The sequence below is a fragment of the Sarcophilus harrisii genome, chromosome 1 (assembly GCF_902635505.1).
Source record: "Sarcophilus harrisii chromosome 1, mSarHar1.11, whole genome shotgun sequence".
NCBI lineage: Eukaryota > Metazoa > Chordata > Mammalia > Dasyuromorphia > Dasyuridae > Sarcophilus > Sarcophilus harrisii.
The window spans coordinates 291,290,759-291,315,441 of NC_045426.1; the positions used below are offsets into that span (position 1 = coordinate 291,290,759).

Consider the following 24,683-nt stretch of genomic DNA (forward strand, 5'->3'; position numbering starts at 1 on the left):
TATAATACAATTTTCAAATAGAATTCATTTTGCCCATAATTTGTACTCAGTATATTTTATTATCTAATTTTCATAAGTAGCATTTTTTACATTATTTTAAATGATATTGATAATAGGCATATATGTGTCATCATTGATCCTAATGGAAATGTTTCATGTTTCTCATTAGAAATAATGTTAACTCAACTCAGGAGCAACTACTTGGTGTAGTGGATAGAGCACCAGCCCTGAAGTCAGGAAGACCTGAATTCAAATCTGGCCTTATACACTTAACATTTCTTGGCTGTGTGACCCTGAGGGCAAGTCACTTAACCCCCAATTGCCTCAGGGGAAAAAAAAAGACAAATAATATCAACTCTTGGTTTTATCTGATTATCTTAAGGAAAGATCTTTTTTTTTTTTTATGATGTTTAATATAAGTTCTATGTTATTTCAAAGTCTTTTTTGGAGTCTCTCCCTATAATTATATTGCTCTTATAATTAATATGATTATACTTATAATTTTTTTTAATGTTGAAATGTTTGTGTTAGAATCTTTGGTTATAGATAATAGTTTTTTAAAATGTTTTTGCATATTGCCCTGTCAAACATTTTATTTAATACTATTTTGCAATATTTATTAGTGATATTGGTCAACAGTTTTTTCTTCCAGGCTTGAGTACCAGGCCCATATTTTTATCTTATGTTATATCTTACGTTAGATAAGGTATTTGTGTCTCTGTTAGTTGAAATAACATAGAATTATTTATTTTTAAAATATTTGACACAATTCATTTGAAAATCCATCTAAACCAATATTAATTTTTTGTGAGACTTTATAGCTTGCTCACTTCTCTTCCTGAGATTGAATTACTTATTCTCTATTTCCTGTTTATATACATATAATAATAATATAAACATTTCAATTTTGATGAAGTTTTAAGTTTGTTAGCAAATAATTTGAGTCTAGGAGCTTTAATAATTGTCTTTTTTTTCCTCTTTATTCTTTTTTAATTCTTCATATTCATTTATGAGCATGGTAATTGATTCTTTCTTCTTAAAATATCAAATTAATGACTTAACAATTTTGTTTATAAAAACAGCCCTTTGTTTTTATTTGTTTGTTTTTTATCATCTCAGTTGGCTTTTTAATCTTCTATTTTGCATATTTCTTCTTTGATTTTCTGCTTTTCTTTTTTTGTCCCTTCTGCTTTTCTTCTTATTTTGACATTGTAGACAATTTTTGCTTTTCATAAATCCATATTATGCAAATTGAACTCCCCAAACCCAAAGGTGGCTCCTTCAGGATAGCAGCAGCAGTGCTGGTGTAACTCTATGCCAAGGGGTCCTGAAGAGCCCCAAACACTAAAGCTGTCTCAACTCAAACCCATGGATGGATTGTAGAATGGTCCATTTACACCAAGTAAGAATTTCTTCTGTTAATTTGTTGACTGTCTTATCTTAAATTATATATTGCATTCACTTTTTCTCTTTCCTTTTGATAAGATATTCAAAGGTTTATTGGAGGTATGAATTTATTTTTTATACAGACTACTTTTAGGTGATTGCCTTGAATTTGGGGATTTTTTTCACATTGTTGTAAGCATGGTTTTTTTTTGGCTGAGGCAAGTGGGGTTAAGTGACTTGCCCAGGGTCACACAGCTAGGAAATGTTAAGTGTCCGAGACAAAATTTGAACTAGGGTTCTCCTGACTTCAGGGTTGGTGCTCTATCCACTGTGCCACCTAACTGCCCTATAAGCACTTTTAAAATAGATTTATTTTGTTTCTATGATATGTCCTTTGACCACTCATTATTTAGTACAACATTATTTAGTATATATTTAAATTCATTTTCTTTATTGATAGTTGCTTTATTGATGACATTTTTATTATATTGTACATGATTTTTCCAACATTTTGTTTAGATCTATAACATCTTTTTTGTTTATATTTCTATTTGACATGTCCAGGTCTCAAAGAGGCTTCTTGAAAGAACCTAAAATCATTAACATACTATCCAAATTCTTTCGCAATTTAATTAATTTTTCTTCTAAGTTCCCAGATATCTTATTTTTTTATTGATAATATTTTAGTATCTATGGTACCTTTAAATATAATGCTATTTCACTTCTTGTCTTTCTTGAAACTAATATCCCTTCTTACTACTACCTTATTCTAATATTAGCTAATCTTGTTGGATTTTGTTTTTGTTTTTCACTTTGGTCATATATGAGCTCAGATTTATTTATTCATTTTTTTAACTAGACAAAAGAGGCCTTTCTTTGCCTCAGTTGCTACCTAGTCTTAATCTCTAAATGGGTGTAGACTCAGTCAAACTGAGACCTGTTATGTTAAAGACTTTAGTTTAAAAAGGTCAAGATTTCCCATTGTATCTAGGGCCATCTCCAGTCATCCTCATCTGCTGGAGTTGAAAAAATTATCATGATAAAAAAATAAAATAGCCCTAATCCATAAGGAATTTATAATTTTACAAAAGTAGAGAGCATATCAAGAAATTTGAATTCTGTTTCTTACAGTGAAGAATGATTTCCTTTTTCTCCTAAGTGAAAGGCATATAAGGTTGACATCTTTCATCTATTTTAGAGCCCTCCCCTAATATCCTCTTCTAGCTCCTCATTATGGTGTGGACAGAGGCAGTCTTGTGTTCTGGGAGCAGAACATAAGCTTTGGGAGGTTTACAGAGCTGGCAAAGACTATATGTCTGTTGACTGAGAACCAGATTAGCTAAATTCAAATAAACTTTTCACTCTAAGATTAGTTATTCTGTGATTAATTTTGTTTTGGTAATAGTTGGCCTTGAAGAACAGCCATTAAGGTTTAGAAGAAATATAACTTTCTTAAGTAAAAGCAATGAAAGTTACTTCATTGATCCCTGAAGAACTGACATTTAGAGTAATGCTTTGAGGAGCAGAGCTTACCATTATAAAAGTCAGGAGTAGATACAATTGTGTTTTAGTGCCTGAAACTTGGCCTTCTTCAGTTTTTCTTCTCTTTGGTAGTACTTCTTCCTACCATTTTCTCAAAAAAGTACATACTCAGTGACCTCATTTTCTTTCATCTTACAATTCTTCCTCCCTATGCAATCAAAACCTTCTCAGGAAGGGTGGTCCAGTGGCATGGGGACTAGAAATAAGACTTGAGTTTTACTCTCAATTTACCTGTGATTTACTTACCTTTGCAATCATGACGAAAATCCCCTAACCCTCCAGCCTTCAGTTTCTCGTCTATAAAAAGGAATTGGACTAGATGACCAAGTTTTTTCCTAGTTCTAAATCATAGTTCTATGATTTATATTTAATTGATTACAAAGTCTTTAATTTGTTTGTTAAAAGAATGAAATCTGGTTCTAACTGAATTCTGTCTATATTGTCCGATCCTAGGAAGTCTTAGCAATTAGTCTATAGCAGTCCTCTGAGTTCTTAATGGAAGATTTTATTTATAAAATATTATCACTTTATTCAATTGTTCCCTCATTTTGATCATAATGAAGCCATATATTTAGTTTATTTTTAAAAATCATTTTATTGCTCTTTGTTTTTACATAACCTTTATTTCCTAGTATACTGCCCCACTTCCCCAACATCCCTCATCCATCTCTTAAAATAAAGAATAAAAAAGATGAAAAAACAATTCAGCAAAACTAGCAATGGAAAAAGACTGACATTATATGATTGTTCCATATTCTTAATCCCTTATCTTTGAAAGAAATTATAGGAGGTGCCTTCTCAGATTTAGTTTTTGGAGGACAAGCTTGGTGATTAAATTCATGAAGTTTCTATTTTTTATTTCCATTTACATTGTTGTAATCATTATTTTTTGTAATTTATTTTTTAAAAGAAAAGTGATTCTTACCAGGCTTTATGCATATGAAAAAAAGACATTTTATCACCTTTCTATATAGTTTAACAGGGATGACAACAAAGATCTGAATATTTAGATTTCATTCATTCATCAAATATTGACTTAGCCCCTATCATTTTACAGCACACTGGCAGTGGATGAAATCCAAAGTTTAATTAAGACATTGTCCCTACCTTCATATAAGTTGCCATCTAACACAGAGGGAAAAAATACAACATAGATACACGTTATTGTATAAGTGTATTAGAAAGGTACAATAAATAGATAGATGTTATGTTTGAGAGATTGAGTTTAGTTCAGATGAAGGAATGACAGAAGGCTTCATGGAGGAGATGACATTACTGCTTTTCTGTTTTATTTATGTCAATATTTTCCACATTGGAATAGGTTCTGGACCTTGAATTTCATTGGTATAGGGAACTTACAGATGAGAAAAGTCTATCAATGCAGATTGAGATTTTATATGTAACTTATAGCCTTAGAGAGTTGCCTAGAGCATTGAGAGGTTAAATGAATTGTTCAAGGTATTTGTCAATTTATGTCAAAAGCAGGACTTGAACTCAGATCTTCTTGGCTTGGACAATAGTTCTCCATTCAGCATGACGTAGTGCCTCAGGATAAAAACAATAACAATAATAACCAGATATTTATATAGTACTTTAAATTTTGCAATGTGCAATTTCTAGGAGGAGAGAAAAGGCAATTCTAGAATTGTCTAATCATGAACAAAGTTCATTTGTAGAAATGATACAGAAAGCTGGACTAGCTTTTCCTTAAAATAGTCAGGAGCATATATTTAAAACCATCAGTAAGCATCATATGTAATGGGGAAAAACTGGAATCTTTCCCAGTAAAATCAGGAGCGAAACAACATTGCTCACTATCACCATTATTATTCAATATTGTATTAGAAATGCTAACCTCGGCAATAAGAGTCAAGAAAGAGATTAAAGGAATTAGAGTAGGTAATGAGGAAACCAAACTATCACTCTTTGCAGATGATATGATGGTATATTTAGAGAACCTCGGAGATTCTACTAAAAATCTATTAGAAATAATTCATAACTTTAGCAAAGTTTCAGGATACAAAATAAATCCACATAAATCCTCAGCATTTTTATACATATATACATTTTTATACATATATATATATATATATATTGTATGCAGTTATCAGTTCTCTCTCTGCACCTCGTTTGTATAACATAATTATTATTTTTACATTTTCCTAGATAATATTGCTTTTTAGAATCAAATCACACTCAACTCTTCCCCAATCATTCTTTTGAGCTACTAAAGTCAGTTACTAAAGTCAATCTTAAATAAATATATGATATATATTTCCATGCACAACAAACAAATGTTATGCCCATGTTGAGTTCCTTAAAATTAATCTTTGATATTGGCTCTTATATGTTAAGTTTTCTAGTAAGTTCAGGTTTAGTTGAGACAAAGTCCTGAAAATCTGCAAGTTCATTGAATGTCTATTTTTTGGTTCAATATTATGGATAATTTTGCTGAATATTATATTTTTGGCCACAAGCCTAGTTCTTTTGATTGTATTTATTATTCCAGGACCTGCAGTCTTTTTATTGTGGCTTCTGCCAAATCCTGTACAATTCTAATTGTAGCTCCATCATATTTGAATTGCTTTTTGTTTATTTCTGCAAAATTTTCTCTTTGATCTGAAGGTTCTGAAAGTTAGAAATAATATTCCTTTGAGGTTTCCACAAAAGAGCTCTTTGATGTTTTAATTGATGGATTTTTTTTTCTATTTTTACTTTCCTCTCCTGTTCTATTACTTCAGTACAATTTTCATCGATTATTTCTTACATTATTGGGTCAAGGTTCTTTTTATGGTCACAGCATTCAGGCAGTCCAATTATTCTTATATATTCTCTTCCTGATCTGTTCTCCAGATCTGTTATGTTTCTTATGTTTCACATTCTGTTCTATTTTTTCATCCTTTATATTTTGCTTTGTTATTTCTTGGTCTTTTATAGCTTCCCTGGCTTTTACTTGTCAATTTTAATTTTCAGATAATTATTTCTTGAAGAGTCTGTATTTCCTCCCCAATTTATTGTTTTTCTTGGATTTTTTTTCAATCTCTCTCACCTGATTTTAAAGTCTTTTTAGGGTTCTTCTAAAGATTATTTTTGAGGAAGTAGCTACTTACATTACTCTTTGGAATAGAAAAGGCTTTTTTTTTTTTTTTAATTTCACTGTCCTCCTCTGAAGATGAACCTTAGTCTTGCCTATTCCCATAGTAAGTTTCTGGGGTTGAGTTCTTTTTTTCTTTGCCTGTTCATTAAAATAAAAAAGAAAGAAAGAAATATTAGTGTAAGTACTGCTAATCCTGGGTTTCAGGGCAAGGTGCCTCTAGCTTCACTTCAGCTCCCCCCTCTGACCTGAAATCCCAAACCACCCTCCTCTTGCAAGTGACCACAGCCACCAGCATCCCTGCCCCACTGTGGCCTTTGCACCATGAATCTTGGCTCCTTCTCACATAGGATTGGGTCTCTGTAGCACAGCTGGATCTGGCATTCCTAATTAGCAGAGGTTTCCTCAATCTTCCCTGACTCCGAACCTCCACTCTCCACTCCCCACTTTCCAGAAAGTGAAAGTTCCTGTGGTTCCAGCTGAGGCATCAAGTCAAATCCAGCTAGTCACAGGATTCCCCATTTGCTGTTTCTGTAGAGCTAGCCTGGAGGTATTTGCACTTCACACTGGTTAATTCCCATCCTGGGGTCTTGCCAAAATAGTTTTCAACATTAACCCTTGAAAAACTTTGTGTTCCAAATTTTTTCTCCCTCTCTTCTCCTTATTCTCTCCTCTAGACAGTAAGTAATCCAAAATGTTAAACATGAGCAATTTTTCTATACATATTCCCACAATTGTGCTACACAAGAAAAATAAGATCAAAAAGGAAAAAAAGAGAAAGAAAACAAAAAGCAAGCAAACAACAGCAGAAAAGGTGAAAAATACCATGTTGTGATCTACATTCAGTCTCCACAGTCTCTTTTTGGATGCAGATGGCTCTCTCCATCACAAGTTTATTGGAATTAGCTGGAATCATGCCAATATTTTTGAAAAGAGCCATGTCGTTCAAAACTTATCCTTGAATAATTTTGTTGTTGCTGTGTGCAATATTCCCTTGGTTCAACTTATTTCACTTCTCATCAGTTCATGCCAGTCTCTCCAGGCCTTTCTGAAATCATTCTACTGATCATTTCTTATTGAAAAATAATATTCCATAATATTCATGCACCATAAGTTATTCAGCCATTCTTCAAATGATGGGCATCCACTCAGTTTTCAGTTCCTTGCCACTACAAAAAGGGCTCCAGTGGTGTTCTTCTTCTTTTGTATAATATAATTGTTCTCTATAGTTTCAGTTCAAAGTAATAATCACTTCAAATGCAGCCAGCTGATAAAATCCAAACCTTTATTTTCTCCTTCCAAGTCTTATCTTTTACCTTGGGCCCAATTAGCTTTCTTAGAGGCCTATCATAGCCCAGTTAGCTTTCTTTGGTTCCAAGAGCTCTTGCAGCTTGTCCTTTGTCGCCTCCAGCTCCCTCCGATTTTTGGTCCTGAATCTTCACAACTGTCGCCTCCATTCACTTCCGGCTGTCAATCTCCCAAAGTGCTCTTTGGCCCTGAGAGCTTCTTGTTTATATGCTGTACACTGAGTACACACCAATCATTATATCATTGGGAAACCATTATTTGTTGTAGGATTAAATCAATGCTAAACTAGATTTAACCATTGTCTCCTCAATTTCACTTAGTACCTTGTTTCAAGTTCTGGCCCATAACATCTCCTTGTAGGATCAGATCAATCATACTGAACCATGCTAAATTAGGTAATTGTCTCTATCAATTCTAATGACTTAACACTTTGTGAGGATTCAAACATCTCCCACTTTCTTTTGATTTAGAACATAAGGTGCGTCATGACCTCCCTGACTTCTCAACAAGGTGAGAACTCCCAAAACAAGGTGATCATGTCTTCCCTGCCTGCTCAAAAAAGAAATGAAAACACTATAAAAAGAAGGTGGTTACACCCTCCCTGACATCTCATGGAGATGAAAACACCAAAGGAAATGGGAAATCAAATCAGATTAGCAGGTTTCTGAAGGGGCTCACTTGAAACAGGTATACATAAATCCATCAATATGGGAGGCATTACACATAATTACATAAGCATATAGCAATATAACACAGGCTAGTAGTAATGCAACAAATAACATGAATCAACATGAGAATTTATACATGTCCACAAGTTCTAGAAATAGTCCAAAAGGAATCCATTGTCCATTAGTTCATGTGCCAGGAATCCAATAATTCCTATAAGCTTTGAAGTACTGCAATAGTCTCATCAACAATTTTTCATCTCGGGGAATCCAAGATTCCTGCTGGTTTTCAAGTCCTAGAAACAGGCTCATCTTGTGTTAGGTAATACAATGATTCCTGAAGATTTTAAAGTTATTTTAACACTCTCATTTCAGCCATGCTCTCAGTGTCAGATGTTTCTTAAATCTTCTCCTTTGTTTTGAGGTTTTTCTCTTTTTCTGTTTCTCTGATGGACAAGGTGAATACGGCTCGTTGGAACCCATCTGATTCCTTCTCCATCTGTAGAAATACAAGTAAACCCTCTCTCCCAGGCAGTTAACCTATCTAATTCCCTTCTATTTACCACTTTTGGGATTTCTCCTCATCTGGCAATTACATTGGAGCTGTTTGCACTGGACACTGCCCTGTTGGGTTAAAAGACCTGTATTCTCCCCAACTGTAATTTATTTCTGCCATGCGATTACTTTTAGACTGATTGATCACATCAGAGTCCTGACCTTCTAAAGACTCTCTGGATATAACCTCAGCTGCCATCATGCCACCTGTCTTTTGTATGATATCTTGGAGCTGAGCCCTCCCTCTCATTTCTCTGGACCAATCTACATTCAGAGGCCCAGTGGAAGCCTCAGTTGCATTTTGGACATGGGGTTTTGGCTTTTCTCTCACTCTGTCTTCTCATTCTATCTCCATATCTACAATGAGGTCTCAAATGTCCAACTTTTCCATACTGAAAGCATCTACAAGTTTCGCTAGAAGTCCCTTGCCAAGGGGGGCCCTGTCTTCCCATGTTCATCATAGTTTGGGTATAATAAGCATTTGTGCCCATTGTGGCACAGCGCCTTATGATCTCCTCTAAAGGAGCATCTTTGTCTAGTCCCCATATAATTCTTTTGCAAACCTCATTGGCATTTTCCTTAGCCAGATGTCTGGTCATTATTTCTGTGGCAGCATTATCTCCAATGGTTCTTGTTACAGTTGTTTGCAACTATCCCACAAAATCCGCAAAAGGTTCATTGGGACCTTGCTCTATTTTTGTGAAGGCTTCCCCTCGATGTTTTTGTCCTGGGAGGGAACCCCAAGCTTTTATTGCAGCCTTAGAAATTTGCTCATAAAAAGAGATCTAACTCAGTTTCAATTGATCAAGGATGGACTGAAGCAGCTACACCCAAAGAAAGAACACTGGGAAATGAATGTAAACTGCTTGCATTTTTGTTTTTCTTCCCAGGTTATTTTTACCTTCTGAATCCAATTCTTCCTGTGCAACAAGAGAACTGTTCAGTCCTGCACACATATATTGTATCTAGGAGACACTGTGACATATTTAACTTGTATAGGCCTGCTTGCCATTTGGGGTAGGGGGTGAAGGAAGGGAGGAGAAATGTCAGAACATAAGTGAATGCAAGGGATAATGTTGTAAAAAAATTACCCAGGCATGGGCTCTGTCAATAAAAAGTTATAATAAAAAATAATAAAAATAAAAGGCCCACAAAAAAAAGATAAGAAATTTGCTCATATACTGGTATGGGATAATAAATCTGTTCTGAATTCTCTCCATACTGACCTTCACCAGCTAGTTGGTCAAAAGCAATTTGTACAATAGCTCCTGTTTGTCTATTGTGTTGGGCTTGAATCCTACATAATTCATGAAACTCTGAAAGCCACAACAAATTTTGTCCAGGTTCTAAACATGTCCTAGCTATGGATTTCCAATCATTCGGGGTTAAGATTTCATAAGACAAATTTATCTAGTAACATCTTAACATAAGATGATGTAGCCCCATAAAGAGTGCAACCCTTTTTAAAATCCTTAATTTTTTCCAAATTAAAAGGAGTGTATCTTCTCCCTTTTTGACCTGAAAAGTTGAGCTCTTCAATCACAGGATATGCATTTATAAAATCAGATATATTTTCTCCTTCATTTTTTGCCTTAATCAATGCCTTTTCTAATCTTGTCACAGGCTGCTTAATAGATGGTTTTGATTGCATTACTGCCTCTCCCCCTCCTCCTTCTCCCTCCACCCATGAAGAACCCCTTCTTAATTGAGGGGGGAGGGTCATGAGATGTGGAATGATCCAATTTCTCCTGCTGTGAAGTATCACACTCAAAATTGTACTTAAATTCATTCTTATCTGATTCTTCCTCCTTTTCACCTAGTTGGCACCTCCCCTTCCTGCTCTTTCTTCTTTTTCTTCATTCTAACGCAAATAATTTCTTATAACCATTTGTATTAAATTGTGTGTATTAAGTGTGTCTTTGGAAATTGAGTCAGGTCCATTTTTATTGCAGAATTGACAAAGATCCTCTTCTACTAATTTCCACTCCACTGAGTTTGGATTAGAATTGTAGTATTCACCTAGTTGCTCTCCTACTAATTTCCACTCATTTGGATCCAATTCTTTTTCCATACAGAACCAAGGACATATGTGCTTTACAGTTTCTAAAAGTTCAGTGATCTGCTCCAAAATTATAATCAAACCTTGGCTTTCCATAATCTTGACAATGTTCTCTAAACATTTTCCTTGAACAGAAACAGAAGGCTGTTTTCTAAATATCTGTCCCATCTTAGCTGAAATTCTACTTTAACTCTTTTAATAAAATTTCTTTGTTGTACTCACCCTAATTTATGGGTTGAGAAGACTTTTCCACTGAATCAGGATCACAGGCTTTTCCACTGGGACCAGGATCAGAGCTTTTCTACTGGAATCAAGGTACTGTCAGTCCCACATTCTGGTACCAAAATGTGGTGTTCTTCTTCTTTTGTATAATATAATTGTTCTCTGTGGGCAGGTTTCTTGGGGAGGTTTTCTGGAGATAGCCTTAGTTTCAGTTCAAAGTAATAATCACTTCAAATGCAGCCAGTTGATAAAATCCAAACGTTTATTTTCTCCTTCCAAGTCTTATCTCTTTCCTTGGGCCCAATTAGCTTTCTTAGAGGCCTATCATAGCCCAGTTAGTTTTCTTTGGTTCCAAGAGCTCTTGCAGCTTGACCTTTGTCGCCTCCAGCTCCCTCTGAATCTTCACAACTGTTGCCTCCATTCACTCCCGGCTCTCAATCTCCCAGAGTGCTCTTTGGCCCTGAGAGCTTCTTGTTTATATGCTGTACACTGAGTACACACCAATCATTATATCATTGGGAAACCATTATATGTAGTAGGATTAAATCAATGCTAAATTAGATATAATGATTGTCTCCTCAATTCCACTTAGTACCTTGTTTCAAGTTCTGGCCCATAACATCTCCTTGTAGGATCAGATCAATCATACTGAACCATGCTAAATGAGATAATTATTGTCTTTATCAATTCTAATGACTTAACACTTTGTAAGGATTCCAACAGGCTCCTACAAACATTTTTGCACATATGAGTCCTTTTCCCTTTTTTTATATCTTTGGAATATTGCAGAGTTTGGTAGCTTCTTTGGGCATAGTTCCATATTACTCTCCAAAATGGCTGGATCAGTTCACAACTCCACCAACAATGTATTCATGACCCAGTTTTCTCACATCCCCTCCAACATTTGATCATTCTCTTTTCTGTCATCTTAGCCAATCTGAGAGATGTGTAATGGTACTTCAGAGTTGTCTTAATTTGCATTTTTCTGATAAATAGTGATTTAGAGCATTTTTCATATGACTAGAACTGGTTTTAATTTCTTCATCTGAAAATTGCTCATATTCTTTGATCATTTATCAAATGGAGAATGGCTTGTATTCTTATAAATTTCTGTGAATTGTCTATATATTTTAGAAATGAAGTCTTTAGGGTGAAGCTAGATGGTGCAGTGGATAGAGCACCATCCCTAAAGTCAGGAGGACCTGAATTCAAATCTGGTCTCAGATACTTAACACTTTCTAGTTGTGTGACCCAGGGCAAGTTACTTAACCCCAATTGCCTCAGCAAAAAAAAAAAAAAAAAAAAAAAAAAAAGAAATGAAGCCTTCATCAGAACCACTGGATGTTAAAAAAAAAAAAAAAAAATTCCCCAGTTTTCTGTTGCTCTTCTAATCTTGTCCGCATTGATTTTGTTTGTACAAAAACTTTTTAGCCAATATAATCAAAATTATGTTCTTCTTTGGCCACAAATTCCTTCCTTGTCTCCAGATCTAAGAGGTAGACTATCCTTTGTTCTTCTGAAAATTTATTTATAGTATCACTCTTTATGTCTAAATCATGAACCCATTTCAACTTTATCTTGATATAGGGTGTTGTCTTCCTTATGTCATACTATTTTTCCAATTTTCCCAGCAATTTTTGTCAAATAGTGAGTTCTCATACCCAAAGCTGGGGTCTTTGGATTTATCAAACACTAGATTACTATAGTAATTGACTATTGTGATCAACTACTCTATTTCTTAGCCAGTACCAAATGGTTTTGATGACTGTTGCTTTATAATATTGGCTTAGTACTGCTAGAACTGCTGAGTCAAAATGAAATCTTCTGTATTGATTCCAATTTCAATAGATTTGTGATGGAAAGTGCCAACTACATTTAGAGACAAAGAGAACTATGGAGACTGAATGTGGATCAAGGCATAGTTTTTTCACCTTTTGTTGTTATTGTTTGTTTGCTTTTTTTCTTTCTTCTCTTCTTTTCCCTTTTGATCTGATTTTTCTTGTGCAACATGATGAATATGGAAATATGTTTAGAGAAATTGCACATGTTTAAGCTATATTGGATTGCTTCCTGTCTTGGGGGAAGGTAGTAAAATTTGGAACACAAGGTTTTGCAAAGGTGATTGTTGAAAATTATCTTTGCATGTATTTGGAAAAATAAAATACTATTAAAATGTGGGAAATAAATCAATAAATAAAAGTGACTTAGAGAACTTCTTCATATGCCAGTAGATATCTTTGATTTCTTCATCTGAGAACTGCATCTTTTGACCACTTATCATTTTTGGCAAATTGCTAGCATTCTTATAAATTCGATTCAGTTTTCCATATATTCCAGAAATGATGTTTTTTCAGAAACACTTACTATAAAGATTGTTTCTCAGCTTCCTGCTTTCCTTCTAATCTGTTTCATTGATTTTGTTGTACAAAAGTTTTTATTTAATGTGACCAAATTATCTATTTTGTATTTCATAATGCTCTCTTGGCATGAATTTTTTCCCTTCACATAGATCTGACAGGTAGACTAATTATTGCTCTTCTAATTTACATATTCATAGTTATGATTACTATCTGGGAATTTCCCTTCATGCTATTCTTCCTCCTGTTTGTCCTCTTTCTCCTTTCACTCTTTTCATTCTCACCAGTGTTTTTCTTCTATCACTTCCCCTGATCTGTCCTCCTTCCTGTCAGTTCCTTTTGCTGTTTTACTTAATTTCTTCCCTCCTATTTCTCTGTCAATTAAGATAGATTTCTATATTCAACTGATTGTGTATATTTATTGTTGTTTTTCCTTCATACTTGAAGATGACCTTGACAATTGTATTTGGATAAGGGAGGGCTGTGTAAGGTCACCTGCCTCACTTTCCCCTCCAGAGTCATCAGGATGCAGTGACAAGATATATATCAAGACAACTGGAGAAGGCCCAAGATGAAATGGGAGACCTTAGCCTTTTTAAGCTAAGGTCTTCAACAGGTCTCAGTTTGACTAAGGCCTCATTCATTCAGTGATTAAGGCTAGGTAGCAATTGAGGCAAAAAATTTCCTCTTTCACTAGGTGAAAGATCACCCTTTGATCCAGCAGTGTCTGTACTGGGTCTGTATCCCAAAGAGATCACAAGAGAGGGAAAAGGATGTACTTGTGCAAAAATGTTTGTAGTAGTCCTTTTTGTAGTGGCAAGAAAATGGATCATTATCCATTAGCTGGGGAATGGATGAATAAGTTATGATGTATGAGTATAATGGAATATTATTTTTCTATAAAAAATGATGAGCAGGTTGATTTCAGAAAAACACCAGGAAAGACTTACATGAGCTGTTGCAAAGTGAAATGAATAAAACTGGGAGAATTCTTTGAGCTAATTATGATGAAAACAATATTCAAGCAATGCTTATCACCTACTTTACAATATTCTCATCCACTGTAATAATTTTTTGTGCCTCTTCACGTGAAATAATTTACATCATTCTACCTCTCCTTTTCTTCTGCATGCAATTTACTCCTTTTTTTCATCCCTAAATTTTTAAAATCATTCCCTCAAATTTACCTTATGGCCATACCCTCTGTCTATGTGTATTTTTCCTAGCTATACTATTAGTGATACAATTTTTAAGAATTACAAGTATTATCTTCCCATGTGTGGATGTAAACATTTTTGCTCTGTTGAATCCCTTCTGTTTTGTTTTTCCTTTTAACTTTTTCTGCCTTCTCTTGGGTCTTGATATTAGAAGTCAAAATTTTGGTTTACTTCTGATCTTCTTGAAATCCTTCTATTTTATTGAATGACCATTTTTCCTTTGATACTTAATTTTGCTGGGTGATTCTTAGTAGTAGTCCTAGCTCCTTTGCCTTCCAGAATACCATGTTCTATGGCCTTCAGTCCTTTAATGTTGCAGCTGTCAAGTCCATTGTAATCCTGTTTGTGGCTCCCTGATATTTGAATTAATTGTTTCTTTCTAACCATTTACAGTCCTTTCTTCCCTTAACCTGATAGTTTTGAAATTTGGCCTATAGTATTCCTTGGAGCTTTTATTTTTGGGATCTCTTTCCTGAGGTGATTGGTGGATTCCTTCAATGTCTATTTTGCCCCCTGGTTCCAGGATGTTAGGACAGTTTTCCTAGAAAGATGTTGTCCATATTCTCCTTTTGATTATAGCTTTCAGGTACTCCATTGATTTTGATATTATCTCTTCTAGACCTATTTTCCATATCTGTTGTTTTTCCCATGAGAATTTTCCATTTTTTTCATTCTTTTGATTTTGTTTATTGATTCTTGATGTCTCATAGAGTCATTAGCTTACATTCACCCAATTCTAACTTTTAAGATGGTGTTTTTTTTCCTTTAAATAGCTTTTGTACTTTCTTTTCCATTTGGCCATTTGTATTCTTTAAAGCATTATTTTTCTTCAGTGGATTTTTGTATTTCCTTTTCCAATTCTACTTTTTAAATAGTTTTCCAAGCTATTGATTCTCTTTTTTACATGATTTTCTTGCATCACTTTCATTTCTTATCCCAATTATTCTTCTACCTCTCTTATATGATTTTTAAGTTCCTTTTTGAATTATTCCATGAATTTTGTCTGGATTTGAGGCCACTTCCCATTTTTCTTTGGGGTTTTGCCCATAGGTGTTTTGATTTAGTTGTCCTCTTCTGAGTTTGTGTCTTTATCTTTCTTGTCACCATAATAATTTTCTTTTCTTTTTTTTCATTTCTTTTTTTTTTTTTGAGGTGGGGAGAGGGAGGAAGGGCCTTTTTCTTTACTTTAAAATTTGATCTCTTCTCCAAGGAAGTATTGTTTCAGGTTTCTTGTGCCCGGTGCTGCAGGTCCTGACTTTACCTGAGGTCCATGGGGTCCCACATATCTGGGAATGTGATGGGGGTTTGGGAGTGGCTGACACTAGTAGAGGCTAAAGGGGTCTAACAACTTAACCTGGTGGTGAGCCGATGTCCTAGTGGTGATATCTGGTATGTGCTGAGGCCTGCCAGGGCATTTCTGCTTCCCTTCAGCACTGAATCATATGGCATTTTGCCTCTGGAGTCTGCCCATTTGCTTAAGACTACACCGAAGCCTTTCAGGTTCATGCTAGCAATTATCTGTTTGCTTAAACATCTGTAGGGTTGGCGTATACCTAGTTGCTAGGGGCTTTGCTGAAATATGGGGAGGTCTGGCTTCTGCAGGATGCCTGTTTGTCCAGGCCTACCCTGAAGTACATGGTGGTTTCTGGAGCTGTATTCCTCCAGCTCCTAAACTATGTGGGGGATCTTGGTATTGGCATTCAGACACTCCATCACACTAGAGGCTCAGAATCTCCTGCTGGCTTGCTGAGGTGGGGCTTGCTGCCTGTTGGCTGGGAAGCTTACTGTCCTGGACTGAGTACTATCTTCACTCCAGTGATCATTTGCTGATCATTTGCCCAGAGATGAGCATGAGAGAGTTATATCGATTTGTTGTTTATGTCATCATCTTGGTTCCTAGAAGTAACTGACTGACATGTCTTTCTAACTGCCAGATGAGTATCTCCTGTTCCACTCAGGTTTTTTTCAGCTCCCAGTTGTTATGTTCCTCATAATTATGTTATTATGTTACCAGCTTTATCAAGGATCAATTATATGAACAAGGGAAAGGAAGATTTTGTGTGAGCTAAGTAACATCTACAAAAAAGGTTGGAAACAGTTTATAGAAAATGTCCCAGTAGGAGAGGACTGATTTTTTTCTCCTTCATTCAATGCTTTCCACCAGAGGGCATTAGTCAATCATCAGAGAAGAAAAATGACTGTCAAACACAGAGGTGGATGGAGCCTGCCAACAGCATCTGCAAGGAGTAAACATCCCTGACAAAAGGGAATCAAATAAAAAAAAAAAATTGAAAAACTTCTCTCCAACCACAGTGGTTAAGGAATGCAGCTTTAAGACACACTGAGGTTAAAGCAGGAGATGCTAGCACTGGAATGGAACCCATCCATAGATAATTGAGAGTTGACTGTACAAAGAAAATATTTTGTTTTTCAAAATTCAACTTCCCTAGAACAATTATTCCTTTAAAGCTATTTGTACATATGTTCAAACTGAAAATTATTTTCTATTATGTCTAATAAACTTTGTCCCTGGAATCAATTAATCAATCAATGAACAAGCCTTTATTAAATGTCTTCTATGTGTTTGGTGCTAAGAAGATAAATACAAAAAGGAAGGAGGGAGAAACAAAGAAAGAAAGGAAAGGAAGGAGGGAGAGAAGGAGAGAGGAAGGGGGAGAGACAGGGTGGAAGGAAGAAAGGAAAGAAGAAGGAAAGAAGAAAGGAAGGGAGGAAGGGAGGAAGAGAGAAAAAGTTAGAAAAAGAAAGAAAGAGCAAGGAAGAGAGCAAGAGAGGAGGAAAGAGAAAGAAAGAGAGGGAGGAGGAAAGAAGAAAGGGAGGAAGAAAAGAAGGAAGGAAGAGAGGGAGGGAGGAAGGAAGGAAAAAAGGAAGAAAGGAAAGAAGAAAGGAAGGAAAAGAAAGAAAGAAAAAAGTTTTAGTCATTATCTTAAGGATCTTAATGAGGAAATAGTACACACACATTTATACACGAATATATATTCATATAAATAAAGAATAAACATAAAATAGACATAAGATAGTTAAACAAAAAGTAATGAAAGAGTTAGGAGGTAAGTAGCTGGCACAGTAGAGTGCTAAGGCTACAGTCAAGAAGATCTCAGTTCAAATTCAGCCTCAAACACAAATTAGTATGACCCTGGTCAATTCATATAACCTCTGTTTACCTCCATTTCTTCACCTATAAAATGGGGATAATAATAAACAACTACCTTCCAGGGTTGTGGTGAGGATCAAATAAGATAATTTTAAAACATTTAATATTTTGCCTGGCACATAGTTAAGTGCTTTAGAAATATTGCTTATTATGATTGATAATTAGGGAAGAAGGGAATATATTAAAATTAATAGAAGCTCTCTACTCTCTTAAAAAAAAGTTATTTTTGATTTAGCTAGTTTCATCTTTGGGAAAACATAGGATCATAGAATTAGCAGTAGAAAGTCATTGAGTCACACACCCCCCTCCCAATTTTACAGATGTGAAAATTGAAACCTAGAGAGTTTAAATAACTTGTCTAGGGTCATACAGATAGTAAGTATCTGAACTGGGATTTGAATCTTCTTCTTCCTAACATCAACTGCATTGTTATGCAATACTCCCTTGGGCATAGCAGTATGCTATCACTGAACCAAGTAGGCAAGTGAGACAGTATATAACTTAATAGAAACTTTTTTGGGGGTGAGCTATTAACACAATATAGGACATCTAGATGGATAATGCTGACCCTGGCATCAGGAACGATTATGTTCCTGAGTTCTAAACTGATTCAGACACTTACTAGCTGTGTGACTTTGAGTAAATCACTTAATCCAGTTTGCATCAGTTTTCTCATCTATAAAATGGGTTTGAGGAAAAAAATGGCAAACCTCTCCAGTATCTTTGCCAAGAAAACTCAAAATGAGGTCATGAAGAGTTGGACATGACTAATTAACAAAAATAAAAAATAAAAATTAGAGTAATGCATAAAGAGACTGGAAAGGTAGATTGTGAAGCATTTAAAAAAAAACCAAGCAGAATAGTTGGGTGGGAGGCTACCCTACAAGTAATAAGGAACCTCTCTAGTTTATATTAAACAAAGAATGAATTGGTCAGATGTATGTTTAAGGAAAAATCTATTTGGCAACTGTATAGAGAATGGAGAAGAGGAGAAATAGGCTTGAGACAGGAAGACCAATGAGAAGTCCGTTGTGATAGTCTAGGTAAGAGGCAATGGGAGGCTAAACCAAGAGGGTATCAAAGAAAAGGTTTTGAATGAGAGAGCTATGGAGGTAGGAACAGCAATATCTGGCAAATATATGTGGAGTGAAGGAGAATGAGGAGGCAAGAATAATGCTGATATTAAGAACTTGGGAAACTGCAAGAATGTTGGTGTCTTTCACAAGAATAGGGAAGTTTCGAAGAAGACTTGAGGGGAAATGATAAATATTTATATAGAAATGATCATTAAACTCATGACAATTGATGGAGGGGGAGGAAGGAGAGGGAAAAGAGAGGGAAGGGGGAGAGAGCAGAGAAAGAGAGACAAGGACAGACAGAGAATAAGGGGTGAAGAAAAAAAAAGGCCCAAGACTCCGAAGCACGTAAGAGGGATAATATAGATGATGAGCCAGCAATAGACTGAGACAGAACAATTTAATCTACAGGCCAGTGTAAAACTAGAAGAGAGTAATGTCAAAAATCTAGACATCTAGGAGAAGAGGCCTAGTTGCAATGTTGTCACATTGAGCAGATAGATTCATTGAGATATGGCCTGAGAAAAACTATCAGATTTGGCCATTTAAAGATCACATTCTTTGGAGAGAACAGTTTCAGTTGAGTGATGAAGTCACAAGTCAGACTCTGAAGCTCTCAAAATGAAAGGAGTGAAGACAGTGACCACAGACAGATTTTTCAGTTTGCCTGAGAAAAGGAACAGAAATAAAGGATAAAAAGCTTAAAACACAGTAAAGACTAGTGAATTCTTTTTTTAAGATAGACATGCTTAAAGGAAATAGGGAAGGAACTTATTAGGTAGGTGAAGATCACAGAAAGGGCAGGTGACCAAGGCAGCAATCTGCTGGAGAAGACCAAAGGAGTCCAGACCAGAAATAGATGAAGAATCCAGGAGTCAAGCTATTTGTTTTCTTTGCTGCCGCTGTCACCAAAGTCAAGAAGAAGGTAGATGTCATTCATCCTCAGACACAGACTAGGGTAGAATGAGTCAGAACATCCTCTAAAGAGACAGACATGATTTTGACAATAGTCACCTTAAGAACCAATAATTATTGTTCAGAGACAACTGTCAAAATCATACTGACAATAAAGGTAGGATCAAAGATTTAGAGTTATAAGGGACCTTAATGGTCACCAAATCCAAACTCTTTGTATTACATATAAGGAAACTGAGGTACATAAATTCTAAATGATTTGCTTAGGATCACATAGCTAGTAAGTCTCTGAGGTAAATGTCTGAGATATGATTCTTACTCAATGTTTTATCCACTACATGCTTTTCTCATCAGAGAGAGGGAAAGAGAGACAGACAGAAAGAGAAGGAGAGAGAGAGAGAAAGAGAGAGAGAGAGAGAGAGAGAAAGTAGATTTTTTCCCCCAAAGAATCCCCACAGTTTCTTCTGGAAAGAAATTCTTTAGTTCCTTGAATCTGGCTAAATTTGTATTTTAGTGTTTCTTTATATTAAGAGCAAAGCTGTTTCCTACAGTGATATGCTTCAGAATACCTTATTAAACTTAATGATTCTAAACTGAAGAGAGAATGTTAAATGACTAATACATGACCATATTAGGATTTTCACTGCACCAGTAGCAGCAGTTTTCTGAAATACCAATATAATCCATATTTCAGTGAGCCATAATAGACTATTGGAATATTTCTCAAATTCACATATTTTAAAATCCTGCTAAAAACACATTTAAAATTACTCATGTCAGTTTTTTTTTTTTTTTTAATGGCTTTGCGGCCCTCAGTGATATTACTAAAACACAATTCTGACCTTATCACACATGTGCCATCCCCCATCTTCACCGCCACCCAATAAAATCTAGTAGTTCCTTATTCTTTCTAGGATCAAATATAAAATTCTTTGTTTGGCTTTCAGAGCTCTTTTTAATCTGACCTCCCTGCCTTTCTAATATTTTTTACACTTTAAATCTCTGCTTTTTCTTCCCCCTATACTCTGCAATCTATGGAAGTTGGGCCTCTTTCTGTTCTACAGCAAGATTTCCCATTTCCCAATTCCCAACAGCATTTTCATTGGCTATTTCCCGTGTCCCAAATGTTGTCTCATTATTTTTTGGTCTCCTTTCAATCCCAGTTAAAATCCTGTCTTCTACAAAAAAAGCCTTTCCCAAACCTTTTGCTTCCCTTTTATGTTGTGAGTTCCTTGAGAGTAGGACTGTTTATGCCCCATTTTGTATCCTTTGTCCTTAGCATAATGCTTGGCACCCAGTAGATAATAGTTTACTAAAAGTAGTTTTTATTACAGTCATTCTTTGTAGTCACTAGGTGGTGCTGTGATAAATAATTCTGAGTTGGTTTTATGACTATCTGTGAATCTAAAATAAAATGGTAAAGGATATTTTTTTCTTTTGCAAAAAAATCCCAAAACAAAACAAAAAAACAGCAATACTAAATATTAGCCATTTACTTTAAAATGTTGTGCCACAGTTCCCTTTAATGTCCTGACCCAGTTTCCCTAATTATCCTACTTCAATTATTCTGCCTCAGGCTATGACTATTCTCTCTTAATCATTAGAATGTTTGTTGAATAAAGGTCTTATATCTTAGACCTCAGGCTATAATCATTCACTCTTAATATTTGATGGGATAAAGGTCTTTATCCATTTTAGACATCATTAGAATATCAGGAACCTCTCCAGTACCTCCCTCCATTATGTCTTCCTAGGTGCCTCCCCCCATTAGGTCATCCCCATCTCAGGTACCTCCTCCATTATGTCATCGTTCTTGTTACCCTATAAAAGAATCTTGTATCCAACATTTGATGCTGGATTCTTGGAGATGATAGTCTCATTCAGCTCCGGGACCAAACCATGGATCCATTTGGTCCCGTAAATCTCTCCCTTTCAAATAAAATATTAAATTGTTCTCTAATCTCTATCCTGCCTCAGTTTCTCCGGCATTACAAAAATTAGTCTGATTAATTAGTATTTTAAAGTTAGTTCAAATTCTGCCTCATTGATTATCTGTATGATCCTTTACCATATCATTTACCCTTTATTAGCCTTATTTCTTCATTTGTAAAATGGAGATAGTAATAACATTTGCTTTACATATTGTAAGCATTAAATGAAATATTTGTAAAATGCTTTGCAAACCTTAGTGTTGTATAAATGCTAGCTATTACTATTATTGAATTTTCTACCTTTTTCTATAATGTCTTGTTGAATGAAGGCAACTATTTTATTTTATTTAATAGCCTTTTATTTACAAGATATATGCATGGGTAACTTTACAGCATTAACAATTGCCAAACCTCTTGCTCCAATTTTTCACCTCTTACCCCCCACCTCCTCCCCCAGATGGCAGGATGACCAGTAGATGTTAAGTACATTAAAATATAAATTAGATACACAATAAGTATACATGACCAAAACGTTATTTTGCTGTACAAATAGAATCAGACTCTGAAATATTGTACAATTAGCTTGTGAAGGAAATAAAAAATGCATGTGGGCATAAATATAGGGATTGGGAATTCAATGTAATGATTTTTAGTCATCTCCCAGAGTTCTTTCTCTGGGAGTAGCTGGTTCAGTTCATTACTGCTCCATTGGAAATTATTTGGTTGATCTCGTTGCTGAGGATGGCCAGGTCCATCAGAACTGGTCATCATATAGTATTGGGCAACTATTTTATTGAATAAATCATTGAAAAGTATGAACTATTCTTTTTTATTATCAAGTCAACAAGCATTTATTGAATATCTGAAAAAAAATTAGTCTAAAAGGGGCTTGGAAGTTTGTAATCATTAGATGAAAATGACATCAAATGACTAAGGATCATTTCCTTTTTACAGAGGAGAAAAATGAGATTAGAATTAATTTTTTTCATATCTGAAAGATATGAAATGAAATACATAACTTTTTTTGTTCTCTTTTTCAATAGATTGTGGACAGTTTGCTACACTTGAAAACTCAGACCTGAAATCATGAAAAACCTGAGTGTGATGCATGATCCCAGGGATATGCCTGGGATAACCTCACTCAGACTCAGTTTTCTCATCTATAAAATGGAGATAATTCCTGGATTACCTATTGCACCTATTGTTATGAGATAAAATGAAATAAGGTATATAAAGCAAAATTATATTGTTGGATGCTGACCCCCACCCCTTCCCTTCCTCTCAATTAAGAATGGAAATTGAGTCTTACATAACATTGTGACACAATGGATAGAAAAGAAAAACAATGATCCAGGTACTCACCACTCTGACTCCATTTTTGTCCAAAACTACCCGGAATAGAATTATGTTATCTCACTTCCTAACTATGCCCTCATAAGAAGTCCCTATCTATCCAATAATGGTCCTACTCCCTTCTCTGACAGGAACTACTCCATGATCCAAGCTGTAAATACTAAGTTGATCCTCTCAGCTCTCTCTCTCTCTCTCTCTGAAGTAAAGACAACAGTTGTAAAATGTTAGACTAATTGCCTTCTCAATTTCTATATCCTGCTTATAAATGCTAATTAGCTAAGGACCTTTTAAAAGGTCTTTGCCTCAATTGGTCAAGGTCAAATAATTTTTGTACATGAGTCCCATTCCACTGGCTAGTTTAAACTCTCCACAATTAAAATATTAAAAACCAATTTCTGTCTTGCCTCAGTTTCTTCAGCATTACAATATAAATGTCAGATTTTTCTTATTATCAGTCATATTTCTGGAGCAACATTTATTAGGAATAAGTGTTTCCAATAGGGAGTGGAGTGATGAGAGGAAAAAAAAGAAGTGGATATGATACCAAGAGTCTCAGAAATCTTACTTTCAATGAAAGGTCATGTATTCTAATAGAAAGGTCAGTGGTTTTATAATCAGAAGACCTAAGTTCAAATTTCAACTCTGTACATATAATGCATGTGACATTAGGGAAATTGCTTAAACCTCTCTGAGTCAATTTCATCTTCTATAAAAAAAAAAAAAAAAAAACATTTGATTAGGTCATTTATGGATCAAAATTCTATGATCCTGTGATTTCTGCCAGTTCCCATCCAGGAAGAACATAAGCTCTTCATCATCATCAGGGTGATCAGGGTATATAACTATATCATAATACCATGATGTCATTACTTCCTGCTTGCTGGATACATACTGATACTGGATTTCAGAAAGCTCCACCTGGACTTTTGTACCTTTCGCTTTAATTTTACCCATCCATATCTTGGATGATCCTGCCTTCTCTGTGAATACCCACTTTCTAAAATCTGGAAAGACTTAAATGAATTGATATTGAATGAAGTGAACAGAACTAGGAGAACCTTGTACACAATAATAGCAACATTATGTGATGATCAGCTTTGATAGAGTTCACTTTTTTCAGCAATACAATGACCTAAGACACTTCCAAAACACTCATTATAGAAAATGCTATCCATACTCAGAGAAAGAACTAAGGATTCTGAATGTAAATTGACACATTTTTTCCATTTAAAAAAAAAATTTTTTTTGGTGGTTTTTCCCTTATGTTCTGATTCTCCTTTCACAAGATGACTTATGTAAAAACATGTTTAATATGATTGTACTTAGATAACCTATATGAGATTGCTTCATGTCTTGGGGAGGGGAGAGAGGAGAGAGGGAAGGAGAAAAAAAAAGGGAATCAAAATTTTGTAAATATAAATGTTGAAAAGTAAAACAAATAAAAGTAGAGAAATGAAAAAATAATCCACTTTTTATGCAGCCTGTAGCTTCTATATATATATATATATATATGTATATATAACGAAACAAAACAAAACAAAAACTAGCCAAATCCCTCTCTTCAAACTACACTGCTTGTAATTATTCCTTTTGGGTTTCTAATTCATTTAGAAAATAATCACAAGTCATCTTCTGTGATTTCTATCTATCCATATTCATTCCTTTCTTATCTTTCAAAATAGAGTTTACTTCTCTCCCTAAGTAATTATTCTGAGTTTTTTTGGAATTTATTTGAAGAAGTTGATCAGAGAAGCATCATGAACATATGATATTTAATATGAAAAATTAATATATTAATATATAATGTGTCCACAGGGCTCCCAAAGTCAGA

General features: G+C 34.9%; 1 protein-coding gene across 1 annotated transcript in view; it reads left to right on the forward strand.

The window, feature by feature from the left end:
• The window catches only part of C1H9orf85 (chromosome 1 C9orf85 homolog), a 97,479-nt gene extending 74,191 nt beyond the window's left edge, over positions 1 to 23,288 (forward strand). Inside the window, exon 3 of the mRNA XM_031943686.1 lies at positions 22,543 to 23,288. Coding sequence (XP_031799546.1) covers position 22,543 — 1 coding nt within the window. The 3' untranslated portion in view covers positions 22,544 to 23,288. The remainder of the gene's footprint in view (positions 1 to 22,542) is intronic.
• The last annotated feature ends 1,395 nt before the right edge of the window (positions 23,289 to 24,683 follow it).